The sequence below is a fragment of the Macaca fascicularis genome, chromosome 3 (assembly GCF_037993035.2).
Source record: "Macaca fascicularis isolate 582-1 chromosome 3, T2T-MFA8v1.1".
Lineage (NCBI taxonomy): Eukaryota > Metazoa > Chordata > Mammalia > Primates > Cercopithecidae > Macaca > Macaca fascicularis.
Genome location: NC_088377.1, coordinates 87,373,583 through 87,397,500, shown reverse-complemented (window position 1 = coordinate 87,397,500; position 23,918 = coordinate 87,373,583). Strand labels below are relative to the sequence as shown.

Below are 23,918 nucleotides of genomic sequence, written 5' to 3'. Positions count from 1 at the left end.
ATATCAAGGAATTTATATAACAAAAAGATTAAAAAGGACACTTACTGGCTTTGTGCTTCTACAATGTCAGTTCTAATTTAACTTTAACAGTTTGTTAAAATGCACTAACAAAAATTCATGGACTTAATATTGGGGTTCAAATTATATTTATACCTGGGGAATTCCACTAAACTTAAACACTCTTCCTGTGTAATCTTGAGCAGGTAACTGAATATAATATTTTGTAATATTATATTGCCTAAATTTCCCACAGTTATATATCCATTGCTGTAAGATATTCTGTATTAGGCAGAGATGCTCTGACACAATAAATAATAAGTTAAAATTAAAGTAAGTATTTGGCACTTACAAATTGGCTTAATAAAATGGAACCCCTTGTACCTCCAGTTAAGATAGTTAATATGGCCAATGTAAGTTGAAATGGATTAAGACTAATTCTAAAAAATCTATTAATAAAGGCGTGATTATTCCCACTTCCCCATTTAACAGTCCATTCATTAGGGCCCCCGTATCCAATACCTAACATTATTAAAATTGCTGATTCTATTCAATCAACAACCGGTAAATATTTAACTCTTGTGGATTTGGCTAATGTGCTGTTTCAATAGCCACTTCACTGCAGTTTCCCTCCTCCTCTAAAAGAACAGAGTCCTTTTCAGACCTCTGCAGCTGTGTCATCACACACAATCTTTAATTAATCTTAACAACATCCACCTTCTCCAGGAGCACTGGTATGAGAGTACATCCAGGACATTCTCAGCCAAGGAGACTCATTTAGTACATACATTAATGACATTTAAGACCAATATTTCTTAGTACTTTTGGGTTTTGGTGGCAACAGATTCCTCATTTATACATTTTACTTCTAAATTAAAGTCTACAGACACTCCTGTAAGTGCCTTCTTCAAAACAAAAAAAAATGCCTTTACTGTAGGGTCTTTGCAACCTTCTCAAATGCCTCCTGCAGTCTCTGAATCCTTTAGGATGGCCATCAGTTGCCCCAGGATTTCTGATAGAAGATATTGCCCTAGTGGCTTCATGCTATACAGCATTAATACAACAGATGACTGGCCCCCACTTACTGGGCTCTCCCAGAAATAGAGGCTCTCCCAGACCCTGAGCCCATGACTCTATACCCAGCTGCCCATTATGCTTTGGGCCATGGAAACTGACCCCACAAGCTCAACACAGCTACTGAGGCTCCCTAAGACAGATGGGAACAAACGTGGGTCTTCTGGTATATTCTACCCACAGGAGAGTATGGCTTCTCCTGTTCTAAGCCCCTTGCCAGACACCAGGGTGCTGGAGGATGACATCCCTCCCTTAAACCCCTTGACTACTTAGGAAGCCCTATGGATTAACTGAGTGACCAGTAAAGGGAGTTCATAAACTATGTGAATGGCACTGCCAGCCCCTGTGCATGGTGGGGCCTAGTGGAATGTGCTGCTTTCCATTCCTTAGCCAGGATGTCTCTAATAAAGGATGGGGCCCAAACACAACACACTTGGACAAAACTCCAGGCGGTCATCTTAGTGCTGGATACCCTGGTCAACAACTGGTCCTGTCTTCGTGTTTATTACAAACTATGAGGCCATTACCGAAAAATTGGCCCCTTCAAGGTTAAAAGAAAAAGAAAAAAAGTCTCTGGGAATCTCTCACTTCACACTCACCCAAAACATAAATGAGAATCACACTTCTCCACTCAGAGTTAAGGCCACAATGCAAGGCCTTGCTAGCCACGCCTTATTCCCTTCAGAGTCACGGTTGTTATTAATAGTAACCAAGGCACACAATTCACTTCTTAGAACACATCATGCTGGACTCCTGAGAAACATTCAATAGAACTTTCATGTCCATGACAGGTCCCAAATAACTGGTCTCAATAAGAGACATCATAATCACCTTAAACAACTCCTTTTCAAACTTCAATACCACAAATAAACTAAAGTTCTCTAGTTTGCCCCAGGCCTTAACCTACTTTTGTTAACAATTTTTTTTATCTTGTCCCCCATCCCTTAAGGGCTGTAGGTCAGATCAAGGACATAGACTCTCCTGGGACTCATTAACCATACATTGTCCCACAGGCCTGGCGGCTGCTCATCTTATATGAAACCCATTTGAACCTAAACGTCCACCCAAAACAAAACCCTGTCAGGTACAGCTGCACACCATTTCTTTGATTGTTGGTCTTATTACTACCAGTTTGGGTGCTTTCATTGGTTTACAATCGGACACCCAAACCCTCCAGTAGACCATTGTTTCAACCAGTTATGACAAACGCTGAGGCCCACACCAACTCAAGTGGCTGCACATTAGAAAGAATACCCCAGTCTCACCTCTTGGGGGACACTGCCCCAACTCAAGACAGCGTTGGAGATGACTTTGCTCCCTGTGCCAGAGATGGCTTCACTCCGGACGCTAAAATCTCCCCCCACTGACACAGACTGCCTCTCCAAAAGCAGAAAACACACACAGGACATGTATTATTTTTCTTCCTGAACTCACTGTCAGCCTGATCCTGCTATACATCTTACTCTCTGCTACCTCCACACTCCCATACCTAAAGGGAACTCGTAATACAGGTTACTAAAATGAATGAAGATTATTGCCTTTTCCAGGAGGTACCAGCCCCACGTCAGTCAATCCTGTGGCTCCCTGGGGAGATGACCACCTACTCCCTGAAATCTTTCCTACTAAGCCCCTCCAGTTTTCACCACAATCTCTCACCCTGCATCTCCAAACATCACCACTATGATCCCTCTCTCCCCTTACTCTTGAGAAATCTCCAGCACTCAACCACAACTGCCTTACTTTTGAATAAGATACCAAAGCACCAAGAGGTGAATTGCAGTGGCATTCAAAATGAAACCTAAAGTCATATATGGACTTAACTGACCAATTAAACATCATGATTTTCAAATTTGATCACATAGCAAAACTCAAACCTGTGCTATAAAACAAGAGATGTATTTAAAATATAATAACTCCAAGGACTACATTGCAGCTTCAGACAGAGCAGCATGCGGAGGCTTGCATTGTGAATTTTAGCTCCAGATCAACTGCAAGTAAAAACCAGCAATCCCAAGAGGACCCACAGACCCTCTGAAGGAAGCAGGCTGCTCCTGCAGGACCCGGGAGACACCCTAGACACTGTGAGTGCCCCAACTGCGGAGTGGGAAAGGGTGACCCTCCTCTCCCAAACACATGTCCTCACTGGAGAAGCTGAAGTTCTGTTTGCAGAAGTTTCCCACTTTACCTGGAGCTGAGTCAGGTTAGAGAGCTGAGCGAAGTGCAGGGGTAGAAGCAGCAGCAGAAAGGCCCTGGGGAGCTTGCTGGATCCCCAAGCAGCCCATTCCTGCCTGGCACCACAGGGATCCGTCGGGAGGGTGGCCAGAGGAACAGGGGTAAACCTCCACAGGGAGAAGGAATTCTCTACCTGAACTTTGTAACAATTTGAAAGGTGGAGAAGCCTCCTGGCCAGAACTCAGTGGGAGGGCACAAACTGGGCATGCACACTTCACAGGCCGGGAAGAACTAAAGTGCTTTTCTATCACAGCTGGGAGGCAGACAGCCTCTGGCAAATTTTCAAGCCAGTCTTGCCCTTCACCTGGAAATGGACTCAGGATGTTGGGGGAGTGCCCAGTGGGAGTGAGACTGGCCCTTCAGTTTGCGTGGGAGCTGGCTAAGGCCAGCCATTGCTGGCTTTCCCCCACTTCCCTGATAACCTGCATGACTCAGCAGAGGCAGCCATAATCCTCCTAGGTACACAACTCCAGTGACCTGGGAATCTCACCCCCTCCCCATCCCCTACAGCAGCCACAGCAAGACTGGTCCAAGGAGAGTCTGAGCTCAGACACCCCTAGCTCCGCCCCCACCTGATGGTTCTTCCCTACCCACCCTGGTAGCAGAAGACAAAGGGCATATAATCTTGGGAGATGTAGGCCACACCCACTGCTGGTCCCTCTCCACAATGCTACATAGAGCTAATGCTTTCTGGAAAGCGCCACCTCCTGGCAGGAGGCCAACCAGCACAAAAATAGAGCATTAAACCACCAAGGCTAAGGACCCTCAAGGAGTCAATTGCAATCTTCACCACCTCCACTGGAACAGGCCCTGATATCCAGGGCTGAGAGACTGATAGACTGTTCGCATCACAGGACTCTGTGCAGACAACCCCCAGTACCAGTCTGGAGCAGGTAGACTCACTGGGTGGCTAGACCCAGAAGAGAGACAACAATCACTGTAGTTAGACTCACAGTAAGCCACATCCATAAGAAAAGGAGGTGAGTACTACATCAAGGGAACACCCTGTGAAACAAAAGAATCCGAACAACAGTCTTTAGCCCTAGATCATCCCTCTGACAGAGCCTACCCAAGTGAGAAGGAACCAGAAAACCACCCCGGTAATATGACAAAACAAGGCTCTTCAACACCCCCCAAAAATCACACTAGTTCACCAGCAATGGATCCAGGCCAAGAAGAAATCCCTGATTTACCTGAAAAAGAATTCAGGAGGTTAGTTATTAAGTTATTCAGGGAGGGACCAGAAAAAGGTGAAGCCCAATGCAAGGAAATCTAAAAAATGATACAAAAAGTAGAGGAAGAAATATTCATGGAAATAGGTGGCTTAAATAAAAAAAACAATCAAAGACTCAGGAAAATGTGGCCACACTTTTAGAAATACAAAATGCTCTGGAAAGTCTCAGCAATATAATTGAACAAGTAGAATAAAGAAATACAATAACACAATCCAACAAAGACAAAGAAAAAAGAATAAGAAAATATGAACAAAGCCACCAAGAAGTCTGGGATTATGTTAAATAACCAAACTTAAAAATAATCGGCGTACCTGAGAAAGAAGAGAATTCTAAAAGCATGGAAAACATGTATAGGGGAAGAATTGAGGAAAACTTCTCCTGCATTGTGAGAGACCTAGACAGCCAAATACAAGAAGCACAAAGAACACCTGGGAAATTCATCACAGAAAGATCTTCGCCAAGGCACATTGTCATCAGGTTATCCAAAGTTAAGATGAAGGAAAGAAACTTAAGAGCTCGTGAGACAGAAGCATCAGGTAACATATAAAGGAAAACCTAACAGATTAACAGCAGATTTCTCAGAAGAAACCCTGCAAGGTACAAGGGACTAGGACCTTATCTTCAGCCTCCTCAAAAAAACAATTATCAACCAAGAATTTTGTTTCCAGTGAAACTAAAGCATCATATATGAAGGAAAGATACAGTCATTTTCAAACAAACAAATGCTGAGAGAATTTGCCGTTACCACGCCACCACTACAAGAACTGCTAAAAGGAGCTCTAAATCTTGAAACCAATCCTGAAAACACATCTAAACAGAACCTCTTTAAAGCATAAATTACACAGGACCTATAAAACAAAAATTCAAGTTAAAAAGTAAAAACAAACATACAAAAAACAAAGTACGGCAGGCAAAAAGGGCATGATGAAAGCAACAGTACCTCACATTTCAATGCTAACATTGAATGTAAATGGCCCAAATGCTCCACTTAAAAGATACAGAACCGCAGAATGGATAAGAACTCACCAAACAACTATCTGCTGCCTTCAAGAGACTCATCTAACACTTAAGGACTCACATAAACTTAAAGTAAAGGGGTGGAAAAAGGCATTTCATGCAAATGGACACCAAGAGTGAGCAGGGGTAGCTATTTTTATATCACGTAAAACAAACTTTAAAGCAACAGCAGTTAAAAGAGACAAAGAGAGACAGCATATAATGATTAAAGACCCTCTCCATCAGGAAAATATCACAATCCTAAACATATATGCACCTAACAGTGGTCCCAAATTTATAAAACAATTACTAATGGACTTAAGAAATGAGATAGACAGCAACACAATAATAGTGGGGGATTTCAATGTTCCACTGACAGCACTAGACAGGTCATGAAGACAGAAAGTTAAAAAATAAACAATGGATTTACACTATACCTTGGAACAAATGGACTTAACATGTATATATGGAACATTTCATCCAACAACTGCAGAATACACATTCTATTCAACAGCGCATGAAACTTTCTCCAAGATAGACTATATGATAGGCCATGAAATGAGCCTCAATAAATATAAGAAAATTGAAATTATATCAAGCACTCTCTCAAACCACAGTGGAATAAAACTGGAAATCAATCCCAAAAGGAACCTTCAAAACCATGCAAATACATGGAAATCAAATAACCTCCTGCTGAATAAGCACTGGGTCAAAAACAAAATCAAGATGGAAATTTAAAAATTCTTCGAACTGAATGACAATAATGACACAACCTACCAAAACCTCTGGGATGCAGCAAAGGTGGTGCTCAGAGGCAAGTTAATAGCCCTAAACACCTAAATCAAAAAGACTGAAAGAGTACAAACTGACATCCTAAGGTAATACCTCAAGGAACTAGAGAAACAAGAACAAACCAAACCCAAACCCAGCAGAAGAAAGAAAAGAACCAAGATCAGACCCCAACTAAATGAAATTGAAACAAACAAAATACAAAAGATAAATGAAGCAGAAAGCTGGTTCTTTGAAAAGATAAATAAAATCGACAGACCATTAGCAAGATTAACTAAGAAAAGAAGAGAGAAAATCCAAATAACCTCACTAAGAAATGAAACAGAAGATATTACAACTGAAATACAAAAGATCATTCAAGGCTACTATGAACACCTTTATGCACATAAACTGGAAAACCTAGAAGAGATGGGTAAAAACCCTAGCTTAAATCAGGAAGAATTAGATATCCTGAACAGACCAATAACAAGCAGTGAGATTGAAGTGGTAATTTAAAAATTACCAACAAAAAAAGTCCAGGACCAGACAGATTCACAGCAGAATTCTACCAGATATTCAAAGAAGAATTGGTACCAATCCTTTTTACACTCTTCCACAAGATAGAGAAAGAAGAAACATGCCCTAATTTTTCTATGAAGCCAGCATCACCCGAATATCAAAACCAGGAAAGGACATAACCAAAAAGGAAAACTACAGACCAATATCCTTGATGAACATAAATGCTAAAATCCTCAACAAAATACTATCTAACTGAATCCACCAACATGTCAAAAAGATAATCAAGTGGGTTTCATACCAGGGATGCAGGGATGGTTTAACATAAACAAGTCAATAAATGTGATACACCACATATACAGGATAAAAACAAAAATCACATGATCATCTCAATAGATGCACAAAAAGCATTCGACAAACTCCAACATCTGTTTATGATTAAAACTATGAGCAAAATCAGCATACAAAGGACATACTTTAATGTAATGAAAGCCATCTATGACAAACCCACAGTCGACATATACTGAATAGGGGAACATTGAAAGCATTTCCTTTGAGAACTGGAACAAGACAAGCAAAGTTTCTGGATACAAGATTAATGTACACAAATCAGTAGCTCTTCCAAACACCAACAGCGATCAAGCAGAGAATCAAATCAAGAACTCAACTGCTTTTACAATAGCTTCAAAAAATAAAATAAAATACTTAGGAATATACCTAACCAAGAAGTCAAAAGACCTCTACAAGGAAACTACAAAACACTGCTGAAAGAAATCATAGATGACACAAACGAATAGAAACACATCCCATGCGCATAGATGGGTAGAATCAATATTGTGAAAATGACCATACTGCCAAAAGCAATGTACAAATTCAATCCGCATCTGAATACCACCATCCTTTTAAACACAATTAGAAAAAATCAATTCTAAAATTCACGTGGAACCGAAAAAGAGCCCGCATAGCCAAAGCAAGATTAAGCAAAATGAACAAATCTGGAGGCATCACACTATGGGATTTCAAACTACACTATAAGGCCATAGCCACCAAAACACCATGGTACTGGTATAAAAATAGGCACATAGACCAATGGAACAGAATAGAGAACCCAGAAATAAACCCAAATACTTACAGCCAACTGATCTCTGACAAAGCAAACAGAAATATAGAGTGGGGAAAGGACATCCTTTTCAACAAATGGTGCCGGGATAATTGGTTACCCACATGTAAACAATTACATGAAACTGGATCCTCATCTCTCACCTTATACAAAAATCAACTCAAGATGGATTAAGGACTTAAACCTAAGACCTGAAGCTATAAAAATTCTAGAAGATAACATTAGAAAACCCTTTCTAGACATTGGTTTAGGGAAGGATTTCATGATACCCAAAAGCAAATGCAATAAAAACAAAGATGAATACCTAGGACCTAATTAAACTAAAGAGCTTTTGCACGGCAAAGGGAACAGTCAGCAGAGTAAACAGACAAGCCACAGAGTGGGAGAAAATCTTCATAATCTATGCATCTGACAAAGACTAATATCCAGAATCTACAACAAACTCAAACAAATCAGTAAGAAAAAACAAACAATCCCATCAAAAAGTGGGCTAAGGACATGAATAGACAATTTCCAAAAGAAGATATACAAATGGCAAACAAACATATGAAAAAATGCTCAACATTGCTAATGATCAGGGAAATGCAAATCAAAGCCACAATGTGATACCACCTTACTCCTGCAAGAATGGGCATAATAAAAAAATTAAAAAAAACAGTAGATGTTGGCATGGATGTGGTGATCAGGGAACACTTCTACTCTGCTGGTGGGAATGTAAACTAGTACAGCTACTATGGAAAACAGTGTGGAGATTCTTTAAAGAACTAAAAGTAGTACTACCATTTGATCCAGCAATCCCACTGCTAGGCTTATATTTTTAAATGAAAAAAAAAAAAAAAAAGACAAATTGCTACCTCTTATGAAGAAAAGGAATGGGAAAAAAAAGCTATTTGTATGTATGTGCTTTATGTGAGAAAGAAAAGAAAAAAGGAAAGAGGGAGAAAGGAAGAAAGAGAGAGGAAGGAAACAAGGGAGGGAAGGGGAGTGGAGGGGAGAATAATGAGGTGCAGAGGGAGGGACATATAGAAACAATACATTTGTGATGGCAATTTTTATGTAGTTTTTGCTTTTGAGCCACAAATTTTATATCCTTATATTTTAAAGAATAAAATTAAGTCAAAAAAGAGAACTCCAAAATTGAAAATAAACTAGAACAAATGAAGCTCACTATATATCAAATTAGTAACATAGCCTCACAAAAAAAATACAAATCATATGACTTTAAAACAGTACTTTAACCTTATATCTGGGCTAAAAGGACAGAAGAACTGCAAAGAAATATTCATATTGATTCAGTGACTTTATTGTAAGCCGTGATAATAATATTTTTGAAACATTTTTATGTAGAGCACAGCATAAAGCAAATAAATATGTTAGGAAAAAAGATTTGCAGAGCAAGAGACAAAAGTTTGAAATTAATGTTAAGTAAAAATCTGGGAATATTATATAATGTTAATTTTGATCTTCCCCATCAGTTGAAGATATTTTAATTAATTTGAAATATGTAAATATTTCCATTTTGTGCATTGCAAGAGCCCAGGATCAATGAAAACTGAGTGGCACTGAGTCCCCCTAGCCCGTGGACTTTTCTTTTGAAATGCCACAAACTAGGAAAGTCTCCTTGAAGAAATAGTGGATTCCAGGTCTCCGGCAGAAAGCACAGGCAACTCTGAGACATCTTGTTCTGCCAGAAAGCATGAAATCAAAGAGCATGGGATTATGTGAAAAAGACACAGGAATCTTGAAGGTGTTTCTAATGGCCAAAGTTTGGACAGTTAAAGCATCAAAAAGAATGATAAATAAAAGCGCAACATGAGAGATCCTACAGTGGTGGAAATACTTGGCATCTTGACATAATCAACATTAATATCCTTGTGATATTGTACTATAGTTTTTCAAGATGCTCCCACTAGCAAAAACTGGATAAAAGGTACATAGGTTCTCTCTGTATTATTTCTTACAACTTCACATGAATCTATAATTATCTCAAAATAATAAATTTCATTTTAAAAAGTAAGGTAATTGATATGGGCATATTTGAATACATAATTCATGAGTCCAATATAATCCTCACAACATACAATGTTCTTCCTAAAAGGTTCATTTGATATTATTGGAGGTGATCATAACATGACTCCCTCACTCTGAAATCGTTAACTGGAGAGAAAGAATCAAGGATACGAACTGCCATTCCAGAAGGGGAGCCAAATGGCCCCAGTTCCTAAGGGAAAGCTCTTCTTCATGGAAGAATGATAACTGATAAGTGTAAAGGAAATGATAGAATTGGGGAAATCACCATTTTGTCACTTGAATGGAATAACTGATTAGGGTTATAATCATCAATGCATGCTAAAATCTTAGGCAAAAGGGCAATGGGTAACTGAACATTCACAGTGGTGCCAAAGCATGACTTCACAGTTTACTTACTAGTCACGAGGGCAAAAACGTAACTTCACAATGGAGAGTTCTAGCTGTTACCACCTTATTCAAGGAACAATACTTAACATCACTAACAGGGGAAAAACCAGATTTTATGTGCCCCCTGGTGTAACGAAAACGAGGAACACAGTATCAACCACAAAGTATTCTTGCCCAAAATGTTTAACCAGAATTGAATCCAGCCTTTAGATCTCCTTTTCAGTTTACAGGAAATCAAACTGACCACTGGAAAATAACCAGAGAAATCAAGAATATAGGATATTCTGTAAGACAACTCTCCTGGTGTCTTCAAAAAACTCAGTCATAAAAGGGTAGGGTAATACCACAGATTGCAACGGAATTAAGGAACGCTAAACCCAAATGCAATATCTGGTGTTTCACTGGATTCTGGTAGACAAATCCCCTGACATCTGAATATAGATTGGGCACTAGATGATGCTCAGAATCATTAATTTCATTAGATGTACTCATGGAATCATGGTTGTCTAGAAAAATGTTCTTTTTAGAGCCAAGTACTGAGGGATATATGTTAAATATCATGATATCTGTAATTTATTTTAAAATAATTTCAGCAAAAGAAAAATCTAGATAAAGCAAATAAGGCAAAATAACGACTCTGTTTAAACCTCGGTGAATGGTACACTGGTGTTCGTATTCTATTCTAATTTTTTGTCTGTAAGTTTGAAAAATGAATGTGTTCCCTCGTCCCCATTCTGTCTATTGTCTCTTTGTGGAACAAATAAACTTTAATATCAGCTAGAAATATTTTCAACTATATGTAATGGAAAAACCAACTACAGTGGCTTAAATAAATTGGGATTGATCTTTCCACATAGCAAGAAGTCCTGCGGGAAGCATATGTCAGCACCAAAGGCTACAAGCTGCACTTGGTCTTTCTCTCATCACCATAACACAGAGGCAAGTACAACCATCGACCATATCCAACCTTGTGGTGGAAGGAGAAGGCAGCACTATTGCACTTCCACTCGTGTCTCAGAGGCAAGGAATCTGGCTGCCCCAGCTAAATGCAACACTGGGAGTGTGAGGGTTTTAGTCTCCAGCCTCTATGGCACAGGCAGGCAAAGGCGGTGAGGACGGGAACCCGGCTTTGTGCTCAGTCCATATTGTCTGCCAGAACCTTTGATGGAATGGACTCATTTTTTCCTTCATGTCTCAGCATCTTGTTTATATTTTTCATCATTTAATTTATTTGTTGACTCCTGGGAAATTTACTAAGATCTATTCATTTCAGAATTTTTTTAGTTTATCTTAGCTACTATTTGAAACTTTATTTCTGAGATTATAATTTTAGTGAGTTTTCTATTTCCTGAAGTTTTATTTGCTTGTACTCTTTCCTTATAGCTTCTTTTTTTTCTTTTTTCTTTTTTTTTATTTTTTATTTTGAGACAGAGTCTTGCTCTGTCCCCCAGGCCGGAGTGCCGTGGTACAATCTCAGCTCACTGTGACCTCCACCTCCTGGGTTCAAGCGATTCTCCTGCCTGAGCGTCCCTAGTAGCTGGGATGACAGGCGCACACCATCATGCCTGGCTAATTTTTGTATTTTTAGTAGACGTGGTTTCACCGTGTTAGCCAGGCTGGTCTTGAACTCCTGACCTCAGGTGATCTGCCCACCTTGGCCTCCCAAAGTGCTGGGATTACAGGCGTGAGCCACCACACCTGGCCCCTTATAATTTCTATGCCTTCTTTTATCCCCTTTAATCATTTGTTATTTAGGTGAAGAGGGAAATGCCTTTTTTCCCCATTCTTACTTGCATGATGGCGGGGAAATGGAGGGGTTATATCCCCCAGTATACTCCTGGCCCTTCTCTCCTGAGAATATAGAGAAATATATTTGATTGCAAGTTTGAGAGGAATGCTTGGAAGCTTGGCTTGGCTCATCTCTGTGCTTTCTCCTCTTGTGAATAAGCTTGCCACAGGGTGAGGTGTTCTCTGCAGCCCTTTTGGGACAAGCTCTTCCTGACACATGCCCCAGAATTACCTGCAATCAAGTGGTTAATGTCTGCCTAATTCTGGGCTTCAGTGTTAGGAAGCATACTTGCTGCGCAGATAGACCATATCCTCCACCTGAGCTGTGTGTGCAATGTTTGATTGCAGGTGGTATTTTCAGCCTCCCTCTGCCGCTTTGAATTACTACTTCTTTTTTTTTAACAGAGGATAGATAGAGAACACTTAGAAGATCCCAAACTTACTTTATATTATATTTTGCTATTATATATTTTACGTATATATTCTATAATATCATATATTTTATTTTAATGTATTTTGTTATAATCTTAAATTTTTGAAGAACTAATGCTCCTCTTTCTGTGTTGCTGACTCACTGGTGGTGGAAGGTTTCCTTCTACGTTTTGACAGTTTCTCACTGTAAGCGCATCCAATCGAAGCTCAGTTTTTCTATAGAAATCTATGTAGCTAGGAAACTGAAATGTCCCTAAGTCCAGAATGAGGTTCCCTATGTTGTTCTCAGGTGTCTGAGAGAGAGTACTTGCCAGTGGCCAATTTTTATACTAATTTCACATCTCTAGGTTTCCCCCATGGTGCTGTTAAAAGACTTGAACTCTATGTGGGGCATAGTCTGGGCTTTGATTTCTTTCAGACTTCTTCCCCCCACCCCTTCACCCCGCCTCCGCAGAACCACTTGAGTCAAACCCTTGCTGTGTCCTTGCACAAAGTTTACAAGATCCTCTTTCATGGGCATTACAGCCTTAAGGTTCTGGTTCACTCAGTGGGGGTCTTGGGGTTACCTCTTTACCTCAAGCAGGGCTTGTGCCTCTGATTCTATCCCAGCATGGGGTTAATCCCCACAGTCCTACTATTAAGGTTGGGAACTCATCCTTGTCTTTCTTCCTCTTGGGAACAAGATTTTCAGGCGCAATGGCTCACACCTGTAATCCCAGCACTTTGGGAGGCCGAGGCGGGTGGATCATCTGAAGTCAGGAGTTCGAGATGAGCCTAGCCAACATGGCGAAGTCCTGTCTCTACTAAAAATACAAAAGTAGAGAAGTCCCGTCTCTACTAAAAATACTCTATTAAAAACACCACTGGCCGTGGTGGTGCGCGCCTGTAATCCCAGCTACTCAGGAGGCTGAGGCAGGAGAATCAATTGAACCCATGAGGTGGAAGTTGCAGTGAGCCAAGATTGTGCCACTGCACTCCATCTAGGGCAACAAGAGTGAAACTCCATCTCAAAAACAAAACAACAACAACAAGATTCCCACAGCATGAAATGTTCTCTGCCTGAATCCATTTTGTCTGTAATGCCATTTTGTCTGGGATGTTTATATATCTTTTTAAACTGAAATTTTGTTCCAGCTTCTTTTTTATGCAATCTTGTCAGGTTTTAGTATCAGAGTTATACTCATGTTCTGTAAAATGAGTTTGAAAACACTTCCAATACAATGATGACCTGAGACAGCCTGTTATTACATGAGTCAAGAAACACCCCATGGGCTTCAGTCCCATACCCAGGCCCTGTTCTCAAACAGGAGAGCAGGCCAAAGTTCTCCTCTTGGGGCAGGGGACAGGGAGTAAGTGGAACAACACATCTTACCATGTTACATATTTCAACCCCACTTACAGGGTCATGCTGCATATTACCTTTTAGAGCATGGGGATTATTCAGTATTTTAAAGTAGGTAAAAACTTGTCTAATAAAGTTAACTGGACCTGCACATATTTCGGAGAAATTATTTACCAACTTTAACAATGTTTTAAATGGTTATTGCTTATTTAGGCTTTCTATTCAATTCTAATTTACATTTCCTAAGACAGTCATCTGTTCCAATGAGATTTCCCAGTATATCACAATTGTCTATATGTTTCCCTCCAAAGCTGTTTTATATCCTTCTTGTGCTTGCAGCTAGCACTCTTATTTTATGCTTCCTGCTTTTTATGCCTCATTCACAATTCTTTTGTCTTTTTCTTTTTGAGACAGGGTCTCACTCTGTTGCCCAGGCTGGAGTGCAATCAAAATTCACTGCAGCCTCGACCTCCCAGGCTCAGGTGAGCCTCCCACCTCAACCCACCTTGTACCTGGGACTACAGGAGCACACTACCATGCCTGGCTAATTTTTGTATTTTTTGTAGAGACCAGGTTTTGCCATGTTGCCCAGGCTGGTCTTGAAGTTCTGGGCTTAAGGGATCCACCCTGCCTCAGCCTCCCAAAGTGCTGTGATTATAGGTGTGAGCCACAGCGCCCAGCCTGACTTGTCTTTTTCTACATGGACTGCATTTATTCTCCATTCTCATCTTTCGTTTGAAATTTATTCAGCAATTCAGCTTGGTTTAATTTATACTATCAGTTATGTTTCCTGTTTGACACTCAAAACTAAATAGCTCTATTTTTCAATAGCAAAATTTCAAAGCGTCTGTTGACTCTAAGCAAGATGAGGATTTTTAGCATGCTTTTACTTTCCTCAACCACTTCCAATTCCCAGGCATAATGATAGTAGATTACATAGCTTCACTCTTTAGAACTATTTGGATATTTGCTTTATAGCTATAGCTATGTGATTCCTTTGACATGCCAGTTAACTGATATTTAATTGAACATTCCTTTTATAACTTCCCTCATTTTTTTTTTTTTTTTGAGACAGTCTTGCTCAGTCGCCTGGGCTGGAGTGCAGTGGCATGATCTCGGCTCACTGCAAGCTGTGCCTCCCGGGCTCACGCCATTCTCCTGCTTCGGCCTCCCGAGTAGCTGGGACTACAGGCGCCTGCCACTACGCCCTTTTTGTATTTTTAGTAGAGACAGGGTTTCACCATGTTGGCCAGGATGGTATCCATCTCCTGACCTCATGATCCATCCGTCTTGGCCTCCCAAAGTGCCGGGATTACAGGCATGAGTCACCGCGCCCGGCCCCCTCATTGTTTTTATTGTCTCTTTTTTTTTGAGATGGAGTCTTGCTCTTGTCACCCAGGCTGGGGTCAATGACACGATCTCGGCTCGCTGCAACCTCCGCCTTCCAGGTTCAAGCGATTCTCCTGCCTTGGCCTCCTTAGTAGCTGGGATTACAGACACCCACGACCATGCCTGGCTAATTTTTGTATTTTTAGTACAGACAGGGTTTCACCATGTCAGCCAGGCTGGTATCAAACTCCTGACCTCAGGTGATCCGTCCGCCTCGACCTCCCAAAGTGTTGGGATTACAGGCGTGAGTCACCACATCCGGCCTTTATTGTCTAATTTTTTACCTTTATGAAAGGAATGTTTTGGCCAGCTGGAATAGACCTTGGGATACAGTGGTTTCTAGGGAAGGTGTTATTTCTTACATTCCAGGATCCAATGCCCTACGACTTGAGCATATGTACTGCTTGCATTATTTGTTACATTGTTAAGGAATTGTAATCACTGGAACGCTTGAAAAAACATCATGGTGTTTGGCAGGGCCACAGCTGTGGTCACTTCACAGAACACTTTCCTAAAGAGTGCTGTGGCCTGTCCACTTCCTAGTTGGCAAAGATCCCAAGTTCTTAGGTATTGATTGATTCACAGGGAGCAAGGATAGAAATCTACCTTCTTCCTGATGCCCCTTTAAAAAAAGTCTTTTATATGCCATGCCCCTTGTACTGTGTCTGACACATGGCTGTCACTCCATGCTTATTAAATGAATGAGTACATTAATATGTCAATTCTGCCTCAAACAAATCCAACATGTATCCATGACTCTACAGTCCATCATTCCTGCTCTAGCTAAGGTCATTATAGTCCAAACTTTCCTTCCTTTAATTCTTTATCCACACTACAGATTTTTGTGGTTTCCTTAAGAGACCTGATCATAAGCCACACTTTCTTAAAAATCACCAATGACTTTCTAATGCCAAACTCTTTAGAGAACTTTGACTTTTTTTTCTAGCTCCATCTCATTTTATAAACTGTCCACTTTAGCGTGGTCCCTGAACAGGTCCTCATGTTCACAGTTCTGGTACTTTTCCAATCCCACTTCTCCATGTACTTTTGAGTACCCTTTCTCACACATCTTGTGAAATTTCACACCCCAAACCCTCAAACGTCACTTCCTCTCTGACTTCCTGACCCCATAACAAGTACTCCCTTACTCTGTCCCCACAGTATTTTAAACGTATCCTAGAGAATTTAGTACATTTAATTGCACTTCAGTTGTTTACTTCCACTTTAGACTTAAGAATTCCTTAGAGGAAATATTCATCTTTTCACACCAAACTATTATAATGCTTGGTACTTAATAGTACCAAGTACTACGTGACCTTAATAGGTGCTCAAAAAGCTTAAATTCAATTTCTAACACTAAACATACACCACTCTACACTAAATTGGAAGCAAATCACAGCCTTTCTGCTAGGAAATGTATTCTGACTTAGCAAAACAATCTCTCCCCAGAGAACGACCCCCATACACTTAATTTTGCATTCATTTCAGGGTGTTCATGAATGCCAATAACCAAATTCCACCCCCTCATCAAACAGTGTGGCTGTAAACTGAGATTCTCTTCTCAACAAATAGGACATCTGGCATGGTAGAAAGAGATCAGACTGTGGCTAGAAACATCAAGTTTTAATACCAGCTCTTACACTTAGCATGAGTTAATATTTAAGCTCCAGGGCTCAAATTCCAAATTTTTTAATGTGGTGAATACATATCAACTTTGCTAGTTTTGCTTTATTGAAAACTGATAAAGTAGCGCAATGTAGCCACAGAAGTGTATTTTTAACTACAACCTGTGTCATGCAATTGGCATGGAATATTCTGTCACCATCTCATGAAAGTGAGGTAATGCAGTTGCCACTTGCAAATGAAACATGAAAATAGTATTCATTGTTCAAATACTTACAATATGGGGGCTTTTTGTATTTAAAAATAAAATTGGAATTTTAAAAATCTTTTACATAATCCTTTTTCAATTCATTCAAATTAGTATTTTTACCTTAAGTGTCCTGCGTTTATCTTATAGTAGTAAGATTGTTGGCTTTCTTTTCACAAAGGTCTACCAATGGGTTCATGGCACTCAAATAACCATAATTCACTTTTTCATTTCTTCTGTATTATGTACTTTTTGTAAAAATACCTATCAGACTGCACCTGACATACAACAATCAAGTAAGATTTTCATTAATGGTTATTAACTTTAGAATCACCATATAAAGCAATACAATGAAAAACAGACTTGAGGTTTCTCCAGATATTTAATGCAAGATGCAATGTAGCCATATTCCATGAAACGTGGTTAGCAGTAGGGAAGTTGTAGCCCTACTGAATCAAACAAAGTATTACAATACAGCTGAAAGCTTTATATAGATATATTTCTGTTCTTAATTGCACTAATGCAGACAATTTGATAGATAAGCTTGTCTCTTGTGCTTTTTCTACTTTGGGAGGTTATATACTTTAGATGCCACACAAAAGAAACTCTACTGGTTTAAGAGTTATAAGTTTTACTTTTACTATAGACCTTTTTTCCCCCCAGTTTAGATGGGAAGACCCAGCCTTTGGTATAAATAACTTACTTCCACGACAATATTTAAAGGGTATCTTTAGTGTTCACTGTCAGTTGTGTAGTCTTTTGGTAAGGGGGTGGCTAAAGCCTCTTTACTCTCAGTAAGTGCTCTGGGCTGATGGATAAACACACTAAATTTAACACCCTGGTTGTTTGCAGCTCTGACAAAACCACTATTAGCAGTCATTGTGATGGCTTTTAGGGTGTCTCCTGTCCCAAAAATTGTTAATGAGCGGCTATTAATTTTCGAACTGGCCACTAGTCTCAAGGCACGCTCAGAAGGTTGGTCTGATACCACATTAATTCGCTTAATTAACATAGTGGCCCTCTCTCTCTCCCCAGGTCCTCCTAAGGTATCTAAAATAGACTGAAAGTCCTTGACAGCAGATTCACAAGCAAACAACTCCTTGTCCTTCATAAAGGCCTCCAGCTGAGGTAGAACCTGCTCTTTCCTCTCTTGCTCTGCTTGTTCTGTGAGCACTTTTTCTTTGAAAATAAAGTGGCAGCCTCCATAGCTGAGGGCAGATACATATGTAATTAAAGTAGTAATGTCCAGATTTACTCTTCTGCACACATCAACCTTAATTTCTGTTGGAAACGCAACACTTGCTAGTATATTTTCTCGGTCGACTCTGGTCACCTGCAAAAGTTCAGGGCCCTCATCATCTGATTCACTCTCAGTCGGTTGGAGCTCTTCAGGGTGATCTAACAGAGCGTTGACTGCTACTATGTCTCCTCTCACAGATATGCCCATTTCTTTCAGCTTCTCTGCCATGGGGCTGGAGACACTGTTGTAAAACGCAAAGATGATGTGAGGGTTGCTATACTGCACTGGCTGCTGGTGACTGGCCTGGAGGAAGTCTTCAGCCTGCTCAATGATGCTTTTGTCACCATATTGGCCCCTGCCCAGCCAGATGTTATGAAGAGCTTCAGCCTTCCGGCCAATGGCTTTCACCCAAGTATGACCACCATTTGCAACTACATCTACCACAAGGGTTTGCTTTTCTCCAAAGGTATCTGTATAACCAAAGACATGAAGAACACTAACAACTTCTTCCAGGTTTTCTGCTGATTCCACAATGGCTCTCAGGTGTGTTAGGTTAGTGCTTTGTAAATGAGATTCTTTAATAGCTACTTTCCCAGCTTCTACTTTCTGTAAGAATTTTAATTCTGCCTTCAATTTGCTGCACAGCTTTGCACCACCTTCTATGCCACCTTTTCTTGATCTAGAAAGTGATTCTGCTCTCTTGATCAGTTCCTTGGCTATGGCGATTCGTTCACAGAGCATGGAATGTGCAGACATGCTGTCAGCATTATTCCTTTCCTAGGGAAAGAAATAAGGCAAATTTGAGTAGTCTCCTAAAATTATGACAATCGATTCTTCACTGGTGATTAAAAACTTCAATCTAGCAACACAGCTTATGGAGGCTGAGTCTATGAACCTGGGCTTGTGTATGTCTCATTTGGAGTGGCTCCTTCCTCTGATAGCTAAGGGAAGGATGGCAGCTACACTACTGAACTCTTTAGGTATGTCTGACCTAAGACCTTCATTTCTTTAGCTTGAAAGCCATGGGGACACGGCATGGTCCTAGGTTAGGATACAATGCAAGAGTTCGGCAATCTGCTATATAAATAATTCCCTTATGTCTATCAGCGGCCTGTTTAACTGCTGATAAATTTTAATGAAAGGCTTGGACAGTCAAGACAAAAATGCTGAAAACAAAAATACACACAGACTGGCTAGTTAGCAAACTGTCCAAAGCAAGTGTCTGTCCTAAACTGAGCACCTCAGCCTCCCTAACCTTTTCCTCCTTCCTGAGTTGGTCTCCTTCAACCGGTTGCCTCATGATTTCCGCCCAAGGCTCGGGGTACTTACGCCAAAAAAAAAAAAATCAACACTGCCTCATTTCTGCATTTGACGTCAACCCAGACTATTTTAAAAGATGGAAGAAGACCACCAATTTGCGCGCCACTCCCACTTCGAAAGAAAACCCGAAGATGAAACTAAACTCCGAGGCTGCACCCCGTGGCGGCCGTGCAGGCGGCCACAGCGCAGGTCGCCGGGTGGGCGGGCCAGAGGCCGGCGGGGCCTTCTCGGTGGGCTGCGGGGCCCTCGGCCCTGCCCGGCCACCTGCACGGCCGGGCCCTGCCAGGAGGGGCCGGGGCCGCAAAGCCCCCACCGCTAGCGCCACGGCTCAGGAGCGAGGCGCTGAGAGCGCGCGGCCGACCCCCTTCCCGCCGGGTCGGCCCTGCCCAGCCCCCTCTGGCCTCAGAAGGGGCGCCCAGCTCCCAGCCTCCCCGCCTCGCTCCCCGGCTCCTCACCGGCAGCGCCAGAACCGCGAGCGCGAGCACGCAAGCGCGTGCAGGCAGAGGCCGGGACCCGCCAGGAAATCTCAACCGGGTAGCCCCCACCCCGCTCGAACGCCGAGGCGGCTCCACCCGCGCGAGCCCCGCCGCCTCGGGCGCCTCCTGCGTCACGTGGTTCCGGGCCGGGTGACGCCAAACCTGCGATTCCCAAGCGGCAGCGCGGCCTCCCGAGCCGGGTTGACGCCGGCGCGGCGGCCATGTTTGTTGAGGGCACCTGGCTTCTCCCGCTTGCGCCGCCGAGTGAGCCTGGAAGCGCGCACCCACCTGGCTCCAGGAAGGAACAGGGACCGAGCTCGCGTGCTGGGCCTCACTCCCAATGGGGGCGTCGGCCACTCCATCGCAACCGGGTCCTAGGCATTTTGGGGGCTCATTTTAACAGAAGAAACACGCTGGAGAAGCTTGTTAGAGGTGACAGCTGAGAAGTACTGCTGCTGGGGCTTCTGCCTCCAAACCAAAGTACTTTCCACTGCATTGTTCTGGGCCCTCCATAGAAGATGTGCTGTCCTTCTGAAGAGAAAAAATGATTGCATGGCTTCTGCATATTAGCATATTAGCCTAGTAGAGTGTCCAGAGTCACCCAGAAAGATTAGGGCTGTAAGAAAGTAAAGCTAATTTAAAATATTAAAGAGGACTTCCAGTTATAATTAATCCTGTGTATCCTGCTCCTTCTCCAAACCTTAAATAACGGTAAAGCAATGACAAAGGGAACAAACCCACAAAGGCAAAAAGAACGAGAAGAGATGACTGCAGACCGGTTATACCAACACATTTTTGGAGGACAAGAGCAATAACTTATTCCTTACAGCGTGGCAGACATTGTTCTAAGTGTTTTACACATCGTTCAATCCTTTAAACAACCTAAAAGGGAGATATTAAGTATATGTTACAGATAAGTGAGCCATAGAGAGGTTACCTGAACCCAAGCACCCTCTCTGCAGATGGAGGTGTCAGGAGAACTGAGGAAACTGCCTGTAGAAGGGGATATTTAGCCAGTGATTCACAAAGCAGAACCCCAGAAAGCTTCAGGTGCCTTGAAGGTAGAAGGGAGGGCAGGCAGGATTGAAAATGTAAATTGTTCAGGCGGAAGACTAGTTTAAGATGCTAAAGACAGGGCATCAGAGGGATTCTAGACACACAGACTAACAAAGGACAAGAGGTGCCATCATGAAGTTTTCCTACTGAATAGAGCAATGCTAGCAGCCACCTTCTCTGCCCCTCCCATAATGCAGGCACCCCTTCACCGCTCCCCACCACTCTCTTCCCATAACCCTATTTTTCTCTGAAGAAATGAGTAGACGAAAGACCCTAGAGAACTGGCTCGGCGATACCAACATTCAGCATCCCCTGGTGTGAGCCTCACAAACACAGCATTTCCCAACATTTTTGTTTGATATTTGAAGGAAATGGAAAACGGGAAAAAATGGTCTCAAAAAGTATTCTATAACTAGCATCTTCAAATAAAAGATATCTCAGCTATGAAACAAGAGGATTTCTTTTTTTAAGAGGAGACAGCAGAGCACAGGAAATGGTTCTTCTATAGTAAAAATGATATCCCCAATTTTAAAACATCAATATGAGTTGGAAAAATTTAGAAAGTAGAAACAGATGAAAAATGGAGCAAAAACAAAAGGATCTAGTATCCAATTAACAGGAGTTTAGAAACAAAAACAAAATGAAGAGAAAATTTTTCAAAAACCTAATACTAGAAAATTTAGCAGACAGAAACGTTTTTCACAGTGCAAGGGCCCAGAGTGCTCACCACAATGACTATTAAGAAACCCACACAAAGGAACATAGTTGTTAAGTCTCAGAACACAGCAGATAAGAGAAAAACTAAGAGCTGCAGAGGGGAAAACTTACAAAGGACTTGGCATCACATACACAATAGTATCAGGCTTCCTATCAGCAACACTGGAATTTAGAAGGGAGTAATGCTTTCAAAATGTGGAGATAATTTATGTCTAACTTAGAGTTTTAAAACCCAGCCAATTCAGAGAGAAAGCAAGGTGAATAAAGATAGTTTCAAACAAGCACCTCGCCTGGATTAGAACAGGAAGACAGGGGGGGTTCTAAGAGAAACTTCTCTGAGGTGTGGGGAAGAGAACTGATACAGACTGCCTGATATCTGACTGATGAGGAAAACAGTAAGCAGAAGGTGTTAAATTTCTGTTGGGGGAATCTGGCAAGAATTGGTGACAGCTACACAGAAAATAAAGTAACCAAAAAAGTGGGCTGGGCGCCGCCATGGCTCATTTGTAATCCCAACACTTTGTGAGGCCAGGACAGGCGAATCACTTGAGCACAGGAGTTCAAAACCAGCCTGGACACTGTAATGATGAGATCCCTGTCTCCACAAAAAATAAAAAAATTAGCTGGGCATGGTGGCTGACATCTCTATTCGCACCTACTGCAATGGCTGGGGTGGGAGGATCGTTTGAGCCCAAGTCAAGGCTACGGTGAACTGATTTGTGCCACCTCACTCCAGCCTGGGTGAGAGTGAGACCGTCTCAAAAATAAAAATAAAAAAATAAAAGCAGTTATCACCCCCAGGAAAGTTGTTCAGAAAATGTAATAGTAGTATACTTAGTCACAATAAAAATCTTCAACATGATTTAATTGAGGTAGGGAGAAGGAAGTCAGTGTGATATGAGGATTCTAAATTCTCATCTTGCACAATGGGAAGTTTGGCAGCTCAACTCCAAGAATCCAAGAAAAAGGCATATAATCCGACTATTTTGAAATATGGAGGCAAGTACCTGATGAAATACCTAAAAAATTCAAAAGTGATGGCTTTCAGGGAGTAGCACTCACATGTAACTTTTTAAATATGCTCATGCTTAGGAAGTTATCAGTTAATTGGCAGCCAGATATTGCTAGTTCCGTAAGTTTCTTGAGAACAGGGTAGAGGGAAGAGCTCTAAATTGAAGGAACTGTGTGAAGCAAACGTGACTTTCATACAGAACCACCAGGACTGGTTTTCAGGAAATTAGGATTCTAATCCAAGGGAACTCTCAACTCCTATATGTTCTTGGGCAATTCACTGAACATCAACTTGCTCTTCTTTGCAATGGGGGGCTCAGAGAGCTTGCCTACATGGACGAGTAGACTCCTAAAAAAAAGGTGAGGTAAATACTAAGAGTTGGCAGTTTCATTCTATGAAGAAAATTGAGGAATAGATGAAAACCCTTCAGTGTTCATTTATCACCTACTTGATGCCTGAGAGACTGTGCAAGGTAATTATATCAAAGTCGGGTTGTTTTTTTTTTTTTTCCCAGGGATGCTTGAGTGTATCAGCACCTGATAATTATAAGGCTCTATATTAGTCTTCTTTATTCCCCATGTATGTGAATTTTAAACATCTCCATGTTTCATTGCTAATAACTGCTTTGCAAATTTAAATTCATGGTTCGGTAGGGAACTGGGAAGAAGTAGAACAAATGGAGTTAAAATGTTTTAAGGGTTAGAAGATACAAAAAGAACCAAAAGAAGGGAGAGGCTGTGAACATTAGGAACATTATGATACTTAAGCTAAAATCCACAGGCTGGAAATGGTTCAAGAGTTTTGGAATGTTTAGGGATGCAGTGGGTTGCTACATCAAAGAACTCTTTCCTAAGAACTGGGACAAAAAGGAACAACTTAATTTTAAGGTTCGTGGAAAGAATACACAAAACAAAGGAAGA

General features: G+C 41.3%; 1 protein-coding gene and 1 long non-coding RNA gene across 4 annotated transcripts in view; both read right to left on the bottom strand.

Annotated features, from left to right (window-relative positions):
- LOC135970164 (uncharacterized) overlaps positions 1-3,438 on the bottom strand; it is a 71,802-nt gene extending 68,364 nt beyond the window's left edge. For both annotated transcript variants that reach the window (XR_010585686.2, XR_010585685.2), the window contains exon 1: positions 3,257-3,438. This is a non-coding gene — a long non-coding RNA (uncharacterized lncRNA). The remainder of the gene's footprint in view (positions 1-3,256) is intronic.
- A 14,102-nt stretch (positions 3,439-17,540) lies between these two features.
- Positions 17,541-20,348, bottom strand: C3H7orf25 (chromosome 3 C7orf25 homolog). 2 transcript variants are annotated; one of them, XM_005549733.5, is made up of 2 exons: positions 19,673-20,348; positions 17,541-19,194 (listed from the first exon to the last, which is right to left on the bottom strand). In XM_005549733.5, exons 1-2 carry the CDS (start codon positions 19,715-19,717, stop codon positions 17,908-17,910), a joined length of 1,332 nt encoding a protein of 443 aa, XP_005549790.3. In that variant the 5' UTR covers positions 19,718-20,348; the 3' UTR covers positions 17,541-17,907. The 2 variants fall into 2 exon arrangements, with proteins under 2 accessions (XP_005549790.3, XP_005549792.3); XM_005549735.4 differs by having other exon boundaries at positions 20,193-20,348.
- Positions 20,349-23,918: the final 3,570 nt, after the last annotated feature.

Coding starts and splice junctions, on each gene's coding strand:
- C3H7orf25 (XM_005549733.5), bottom strand. CDS start 19,717: ATGAGGCAACCGGTTGAAGGAGACCAACTCAGGAAGGAGGAAAAG. Junction 19,195..19,672: donor AACTCAGGAAGGAGGAAAAG/GTTAGGGAGGCT, acceptor TTCTTTCCCTAG/GAAAGGAATAATGCTGACAG.